This window comes from Curcuma longa, chromosome 1 (genome assembly GCF_044706935.1).
Source record: "Curcuma longa cultivar G26 ecotype Majalengka, Jawa Barat chromosome 1, ITB_CL_G26_1.1, whole genome shotgun sequence".
Lineage (NCBI taxonomy): Eukaryota > Viridiplantae > Streptophyta > Magnoliopsida > Zingiberales > Zingiberaceae > Curcuma > Curcuma longa.
The window spans coordinates 27,563,609-27,572,703 of record NC_133861.1 but is presented as its reverse complement, the minus strand read 5'-3'; the positions used below and the strand labels follow the sequence as shown (position 1 = coordinate 27,572,703).

The window sequence follows — 9,095 nt, the reverse complement described above, 5'->3', positions numbered from 1 at the left end:
GGAGGAGTTGGTCGAACAGAAGGAGAATAAGGAGAACAACTTAACGCCTTTCCTCTATCATCAATTCCGAACTGAGAAGAGAAAGAATCTCCTAGGCATGAGATTCAGAGGTAGAGAAAGCAAGCTGGAAGGTCAGTTGTAAGTCCATTCGTGGAAACCGCTACGCATGGGGACTTACTAATCCTTACAGGAGATGAACCTAAGCTAAGATAAAGATATACGTTCATAGCTACTTATGCAAGAGCAGAGATCCTTTTTGGTAATAAAGATCTCTGGCCAAGCCCGATGTAGTAAGTTGGTCACCGAACAGAGCGAGGCAAGCGTTAATCCATTCACAGGAGATTTGACGCCTAATCGGTTTCATTCCTCTTGTCTTTCCAAGCAGGAGAAGGATCTGAACGGCCGAACGCAAGAGCAACTCACTAAATGTTCCTCATGCTCGAAACAACCTAATGCAAGGAACCTAATGCAAGGTACTCTGTACTCTGCGCGCGCGGGAAAGTAGTGAAGTTCATCATTAGACTTAACATTTCCAAACGAGATACTTGTTCAAGGTAGGAATTCAAGGAAAGACCATCAATAACTTTATGACTTTATGTACGAGATTATCTTATCTTATATTTGTTTGTTGCGACGGGAAGCTAGCGACGTGCGACGGGAGAGAGTGTTGTTAGAGAGATCGAGTTTCTTGTTGTGGGCCTATTTTATGTGATCAAATAGAATTAGGGCCAAAGGGAATTGTATACCTCACGTTACGTTACGACTAGACTTAATTTGCATATTGATTTATATGGTATTATTTCGTTCATGGCAATTCTTCACTACTCAAGATCTAACCATGTTAGTCAGTATATAAGCTTCTTTTTAGCCATTCACTCTTTTCTTACAAAGATATTTCGAAATACATTTGCTTGAGATAGTTCCCTCCTTCGTGCCAGTAGCAGTAGCTCGTCAGCTTACTCTAATTCAGAAGTGTTCGTACCTCCCTTGAAACCTATCACCATTCCCTTCTTTGCACCTCTTGGAATGAACTCAGTTAGAGGGTAAAATGCCCCATGTCAGAAAGGGTTGGGTTCGGATGCCTAGAACGAGACTCATTCTATCTCCCTTTGGTCGAGCACTAAAGCTTCATTCAAGTCAGAAGTCTTTGTACCTCTTCTTATAATACGAGAACTGAGCTCGTATTTGAGTTCTTCTCCTGAACTCGTGTAGGGTACCAGGGTACCTGCTTATTCAAACCAACCATGAGTATGTCCAGAAATTAAATATAGCAATGCTTCTGTCCATGAACTCCTAAAATAAACTAATGAACTCCTTCCATTAACTACTATTATTATCTTTTGCATCGGAAAGTAGTCAATGGCCTTTGGCCCTCTGCGTCGTTCTAACAATATTAGCCCGTCGCCACGTCGCTAGAATTAAAATAATAGCTCGTACCGTCTCATATTTGATCACTCGGACCGCCCAAAAAATGTCGATAATTTCTTTAGTTTAGGCCATTCAAAACTACCGCGTCGTTATCACTCGCCCGTCGCTAGCTTCACGTCGCAACAAATATACCCGTCGCCACGTCGTTATCACTAAAATCAGATAAAAGAAGAGACTTGGACTTGACATTGTCGGAATGAAAGTCTCTTCAATGTAAAGGTAAAGTTCAAGTCTGAAAGTAGGAATTCAAGTCAAAGTCTTCAAGTATCTTCAATGAACGATCAAGTTCAAGTCTGAAAGTAGTCAAGTAGTCAAGTATTATCAGGTATCTTCTCTCTTCATCTTCAGTGTTGCTGCTTGAATGAATGGATGAAGGACGAAAAGGCACCGCCAGCTTAGCCATGAGTGGTCGGGCCCGCGAAGTACTTAGTAAGTGCTCCGGTTGCTTAAGTAGGTATTTGAATCCAGAATGAAAGCGTAAACGCAGACAGGGACAGAGGGAAAAACTTCCCTAGTTTATGAATAAGACTCTTCCATTCAATGAATTGCTCTACTTGAACTTGTCTGGTTCGGGCTTCGGGTTCGGGCTTGCTCAACTTTAACTTTTCTTATTATAGTATGGCTGGGTATCCCCGATAGGCTCGCCATACATATAAGTTCTCAGGAGAGGGCCGAGTGAGCCCCTTACTGTAACATCGTTATTATAATTAGTAGATCTTTCCCAATATATATACAGGGTTGAATAGAAATTGCTACGCAGAGGAACTTATATTATAGTAAGGCGGCCCTTACTATATATTTGGCGACCGACTATCCGATGGCCATTCACTCTACCCACGTCGCCCCGTCTACACGTCGCTGCGCCAAATATATAGTAAGGGCCTTGTTCTTCCGACTTCCTTGTTGAACTTGAGCTCAACTCCTAGCTTAACCCAGAACAAGACTATATAAGACAAGCATCAATGCCCGGCCCCACAAAAGACCCTGCCTTTGGCTCAGGACGGGTCCAGATTTCAAGTATGTTGCTGGTTCAGAATCAACAAATATTGATGAAAGCATTGATGCTGGCGTCCTAAACAAGGCTAGGCACGAACACGAACATCAGTACCTGGGTCAGGCTCAACAGATCTTGTTGGGTCAGGCCGGTGAAGGAGAAGAATCAGGCTCGAAAGCAGGCGTGGAACACATCAACAATTCCAACCTAGAAAAGAGAGGGATCTCCTGTAGGCTATACAAGAGAAGCATATCTTGTCTCAGAACTAGGCAAGACAGTTGGAATGAAGAAGAAAATAGAAGAGAAGTCAGTCCTCTTTCTCGTTCGAGGGTCTTGCTCACTATTCTAAGACAGCACTTTCTGACCGCAGCGATCATCCCTCTTTTCTAACCAACCGATGTGGGATCCGAACCAACCGTCTGATATACGTACAGGTCCTCAGAAGCAAAGTAGGACAAGGGGGAAAGACATTGAATTGATAGGGAACCGTAGCCAAGTGGCAAAGGCAGAAGTCTGCAAAACTTCTATTCGTCGGTTCGAATCCGACCGGTTCCTACAGCGCCATTCCATCCATCCGGTTACACGACTACGCTCTTCTTTCCACCCGAAATGTTTGAGTTTGAATTCAAGTCTACTGAAAAATTAACTCAACTAAAAAAGAATTGGACTAAGCGAAACAACTATTATAGTAAGAGTAGTCCTGCCTCCAAGTAAATAGAATAGAAGAGAAGTGGATTGTTCGTTGACCGCTCCTTTAACAGCAGGGATAAGAGAACAGCTAATGCTAGAGCACCAACCAAGCAAAAGAAAGAGAAAGAGTGAATGAAAAGAGTGTTAAGTACTCATAAGGCACGACTGATAAGGATAGGAACGAACGAAAGAAGATATTTGTTGCCCGGGTAGAGTGAATGGCCCGAACTTAATATAGTCTAGTCGTCGGAATTTATATTCATTTTAGGGCCATATATTGGGAACTTATATTATAGTAAGGCGGCCCTAATATATCGGGAATTTATTATAGCCCTTCGGAATTTATATTGATTTTAGGTAAATATCTCCTTTATATTGATTTTAGGTAAATATCTCCTTTATATTGATTTTAGGCTTAGTCGTAAATAGCCCCTTTGGCTATTTATATGCCTCTGCGTAGCAGAGGTACTTATCTTATATTATATACAGTTAGAACTTAACTTAATATTATGGGGGGCCAAAGGGGCAATTTCTCTCCTTTAGTCGTAAATAGCCCCAAAGGCTATTTCTCTACTCTGCATAGCAGAGGAACTTATATTATATACAGGCGGATTAGAACTTAATTATAGTAAGTAGGGCCTTTGGGGCTATTTATCTCCTTTCGTAAATAGCCCCTTTGGCTATTTATATGCCTCTGCGTAGCAGAGGTACTTATCTTATATTATATACAGTTAGTCTACGCCTTTGGGGCTATTTCTCTCCTTTAGTCGTAAATAGCCCCAAAGGCTATTTTTCTACTCTGCATAGCAGAGGTACTTATATTATATACAGGCGGATTAGAACTTAATTATAGTAAGTAGGGCCTTTGGGGCTATTTCTCTCCTTTCGTAAATAGCCCCAAAGGCTATTTATCTACTCTGCATAGCAGAGGAACTTATATTATATACAGGCGGATTAGAACTTAATTATAGTAAGTAGGGCCTTTGGGGCTATTTCTCTCCTTTAGTCGTAAATAGCCCCAAAGGCTATTTCTCTCCCCAATATATATACAGGGTAGCAGAGTTATATTATATACAGGCGGATTAGAACTTATATTATGAATGCAGGGCCTTTGGGGCTATTTATCTCCAGCCTAATATAAAAGTAAATTCGGAATTTAATTTCTTTTAGGTAAATATCTCCTTTATATTGATTTTAGGCTTAGTCGTAAATAGCCCCAAAGGCTATTTTTCTACTCTGCATAGCAGAGGTACTTATATTATATACAGGCGGATTAGAACTTAATTATAGTAAGTAGGGCCTTTGGGGCTATTTCTCTCCTTTAGTCGTAAATAGCCCCAAAGGCTATTTTTCTACTCTGCATAGCAGAGGAACTTATATTATATACAGGCGTATTAGAACTTAATTATAGTAAGTAGGGCCTTTGGGGCTATTTCTCTCCTTTAGTCGTAAATAGCCCCAAAGGCTATTTCTCTACCCAATATAATAGTAAGGGGTAGCAGAGTTATATTATATACAGGCGGATTAGAACTTATATTATGAATGCAGGGCCTTTGGGGCTATTTATCTCCTTTCGTAAATAGCCCCTTTGGCTATTTATCTGCCCAATATATATACAGGGGTAGCAGAGGAACTTATATTATATACAGGCGGATTAGAACTTATATTATGAATGCAGGGCCTTTGGGGCTATTTATCTCCTTTGGGAATTTATTATAGCCCTTCGGAATTTCTATTTATTTTAGGCTTAGTCGTAAATAGCCCCAAAGGCTATTTATCTACTCTGCATAGCCTTTGGGGCTATTTACGACTAACAGGGGTAGCAGAGTTATATTATATACAGGCGGATTAGAACTTATATTATGAATGCAGGGCCTTTGGGGCTATTTATCTCCTTTGGCGGAATTTACTTGATTTTAGGGCATTCATATTAAGTTAAATTGCGGTCGGAATTTCTATTTATTTTAGGCCATATATTTGAACTTATATTATAGTAAGGCGGCCCTAATATAGTTAAATTGCGGTTCGGATTAGTCGTAAATAGCCCCAAAGGCTATTTATCTGCTCTGCATAGCAGAGGTACTTATATTATAGTAAGGCGGATTAGTCTACGCCTTTGGGGCTATTTATCTCCTTCACCAACAGAGCTATAATTTATTTCTATTTATTTTAGGCCATATATTTTAACTTATATTATAGTATGGCGGCCCTTACTATATATTTTAACTTATATTATAGTATGGCGGATAGTCTACAATTGCGTAGCAGAGGAGATAAATAGCCCCAAAGGGGCTATTTACGACTAATCCGCCATACTATTAAATTCTCTGCTATGCAATTTCACTCCCCAAAAATATAGTAAATTACGCAATTTCACTCCTCAATTTACTATATTAGGGCCCTTACTATATATATTGGGTCGATCGGATTAGTCGTAAATAGCCTTTGGGGCTATTGTAGACTAATCCGATCGCCAAATAAAATATGTAGTAAGGGGCTATGCAGAGGAGATAAATAGCCCCAAAGGCTATTTACGACTAAACTATAATATAAGTTCCTCCCCAAAATCTAGTAAATTACCCTTACTATATATTGGGGAGATAAATAGCCCCAAAGGCTATTTACGACTAATCCGATCGACTCGGCCCCGTCTGATAGTCTACAATTGCGTAGCAATTTATACTCCTGTAATTTACGCCAAATATATAGTAAGGGCCGATGCATACCGTAGTCGTTCATGGCCCTAAAATGAATATAAATTCCGAGTGAGAACGACGGGGCGACGTGTAGACGGGGCGACGTAGACAGCCTTTACCGGGCAATTCCTAAATCTATTTCCGGGTCTGACCCTTTTGATCTTCCGAGAACAGCTAAATCTAAGGCACTTGGCTGGGGATCAACTACTACTTCTTTTTTATAATTTCAGGTATACCACCATCGGCAACTGATTCAACTCTTGGTCACATTCAACCATCAACAAAAAACAAATTAAATGAAACGGGTTTTCACTCTTTCGGGCGATTGCTCCACGCGTTCAAATGCTACAAAAGTGAAGTTCAAGCCGCGGAGAGCTCCTAGTCCGACTAACATTTGGGCTAGCTGAACCAGTTTCAAAGGCCCCCTGGGGTTGGGATAAGTTGAAGCAGTTCTTTTCTCATTTCACTACTTCTCATTCGGGGATCTAAATCTGACTCTTTCTCTTTCCGGCTTAGCCTCACTACTTGGCTCGGGTCAATGAACTCTTTCTTTATCGCAAGCAAATAGCCAAAGAGCTGATGAAAGAGCACCGTCTTCTCTTCTAATTCTAGTTCTTACTGTTCATATGTTATGCTATGAATATACCATACCAATTCGTTATGTATGGATGATGAGATTCCATTGATAGAGAGCCAATTCTTATAGACTTATCTTACGTTCCATTTGGATCCAGCAGGAATCGAACCTAATGACCAATGACTCACTTACACCATGAATGTAACTCGTCTGGTCGCTTTAACCATTAAGCTATGGATCCCATGAGTGAACTAGGTTTTTGTTGGTATTCCTTCTCGAGCTTCTATTTCTTCCGTTAAGGGGGATTCGGGAAAAGATGGAATAGGAAGACGTGTTTCCAGAACGAAGAAGATACGGGTGGAGAAGGGGAAGTTTGCAAAGTTCGACAAGATTGGAATGGGCATAGGAACATGTATTGATGTACCAGATCGGCTAATGCTCCCAGGTTGATGCAATGTATTCCACCAGTTGACTGGAGACTTTATTATTGGTATATCGATCGGTCCAGCACAGATTGAAATAGGAGCCGGTTCGACAGGAAGCTTTTGAAAACGCAGTGCACCCAGGTAAATAAGGAAGAAGATGAATACAGAAGTTAAACGAGCATCCCACACCCGAAAGGTACCCCACATAGGCCTTCCCCGAAACCCCCCAGTCACTAAGGTCAAAAAAGTAGAAAAAGCACCAATTTCTGTACCGGTTCCGGAAGAGCGAATAAAAAGGGGATGTTTTGTTAATAGAAAGAAAGAACAGTTTATAGCCGTTGCGATATAAATCACTATACTCATCCGAGCCACAGGAACATGTACATACGGAATACGAGAATTTCCACCTTGTTGAAGATCTGGTGGTGCTACCCGAAGACTTAAATGAATAGCCATCGCTGTTAAGAAGAACCGGGATCCAATGAGAATTTGCGCGTAGCTTTTTGTCTTTGACATAAAAGAAGAAGGAAGTAATAACGAAACGGACATGTGAGAAGTCCTTGCCTTGCAAGTGGAACAATAAAGACTCTATATAATAAGCCATCAAAGGATTAGTCACTCACAGGTAAATAGCTACTGAACTACTTGGAAGATCATAGCGAAGAAGTCGATACCTAACAACATATATCAAGTCAAAAACCAAATAGAGATTATTGAAGCGAAGAGCTTTCCATGAAAGAATAAATTCCCACCTATAGGACCGCGAAATGGTCCGTCGATATGGAAAGATTCCCGAGCTCGTATAAGCTCCTTATATATAGAAGAACTCGTGGCATTCGCACCCCTCTTCCAATGAACCTTCCAAAACGGAGATCTTGAATTCGCCCCCGCGGGTAGGCAGCATGTAGTCTCGAATCACTTTATTTCGGTGCTGATCCCAGAAGGGGTTGAAATCCAATTGGGACATGCGGGTTATAATTTGATCTTTGAGATCTGCTGTTGAGCTCTGAATCTGAAACAGTCACATTTTGACCTAGTCGATGCAAAATCAGTCTCTTTCTGAGAGTTTCTTTGACCGAATCTAGATCTGGTTCGAAGGATGGCGCCTGCTGGGTCTACTAAACTAAGCCGGGTCATCCACACGTCGCTTCATCGTTCCTCAGCAACAGTCGTGAATTGCTACGAAACTACGAAAGACCTGCCTTCAGCAACAGTCGTGAATGCCCTAAAATATAGTAAATTGTATAAATTGCTACGCAGAGGAACTTATATTATAGTAAGGCGGCCCTTACTATATATTTGGCGATCGGCCCTTACTATATATTTGAACTTATATTATAGTATGGCTTAGTCGTAAATAGCCCCAAAGGCTATTTCTCTCCCCAATAATATAGTAAGGGTAGCAGAGGTACTTATATTATATACAGGCGGATTAGAACTTATATTATGAATGCAGGGCCTTTGGGGCTATTTATCTCCTTCACCAACAGAGCTATAATTTATTTAGATTTATTTTAGGCCATATATTTGAACTTATATTATATGGCGGCCCGGGCCGCCTTACTATAATATAAGTTCCTCTGCTATGCAATTTCACTCCTATGCGTAGCAGAGGAGATAAATAGCCCTTGGGGCTATTTACGACTAATCCGATCGACTCTGCTATGCAATTTCACTCCTCAATTGTATATATTAGGGCCCTGTATATATATTGGGGAACTTATATTATATACAGGCGGATTAGTCGTAAATAGCCTTTGGGGCTATTTATCTCCTCTGCTACGCCCCTTACTATATATTTGGCGATTGGATTAGTCGTAAATAGCCTTTGGGGCTATTTATCTCCCCAATATATATACAGGGCCCTAATATATACAATTGAGAACTTATATAGTATGGCGGATTAGTCGTAAATAGCCCCTTTGGGGCTATTTATCTCCTCTGCTACGCAATTTACGCCAATATATAGTAAGGGCCGATCGCCAAATATATGGTGGGGCCGCCATACTATAATATAAGTTCAAATATATAGTAAGGGCCGCCATACTATAATATAAGTTAAAATATATAGTAAGGGCCGCCTTACTATAATATAAGTTCCTCTGCTATGCGAGGAGATAAATAGCCCCAAGAAGATAAATAGCCCCTTTGGCGTAGACTAACTGTATATAATATAAGATAAGTACCTCTGCTACGCAGAGGCATATAAATAGCCAAAGGGGCTATTTACGACTAAGTAGACTAATCCGCCTGTATATAATATAAGTACCTCTGCTACGCAGAGG

At 40.7% G+C, this 9,095-nt stretch overlaps 2 protein-coding genes and 1 non-coding gene across 3 annotated transcripts in view; 1 reads left to right on the top strand and 2 right to left on the bottom strand.

The window, feature by feature from the left end:
* The first annotated feature begins 2,904 nt into the window (after positions 1–2,904).
* On the top strand, positions 2,905–2,977 carry TRNAC-GCA (transfer RNA cysteine (anticodon GCA)). Its single transcript has one exon. It is a non-coding gene; the product is annotated as a tRNA-Cys (tRNA).
* A 3,659-nt stretch (positions 2,978–6,636) lies between these two features.
* Positions 6,637–8,759, bottom strand: LOC141845905 (putative cytochrome c biosynthesis ccmC-like mitochondrial protein). Its single transcript, XM_074733909.1, has one exon. It carries the CDS (start codon positions 7,357–7,359, stop codon positions 6,637–6,639), a length of 723 nt encoding a protein of 240 aa, XP_074590010.1. The 5' UTR covers positions 7,360–8,759.
* A 307-nt stretch (positions 8,760–9,066) lies between these two features.
* LOC141827285 (uncharacterized) overlaps positions 9,067–9,095 on the bottom strand; it is a 3,987-nt gene continuing 3,958 nt past the window's right edge. Inside the window, exon 2 of the mRNA XM_074714503.1 lies at positions 9,067–9,095. This exon is cut by the window's right edge and continues 3,056 nt beyond it. The gene's annotated coding sequence lies outside the window, so the exon portion shown is untranslated.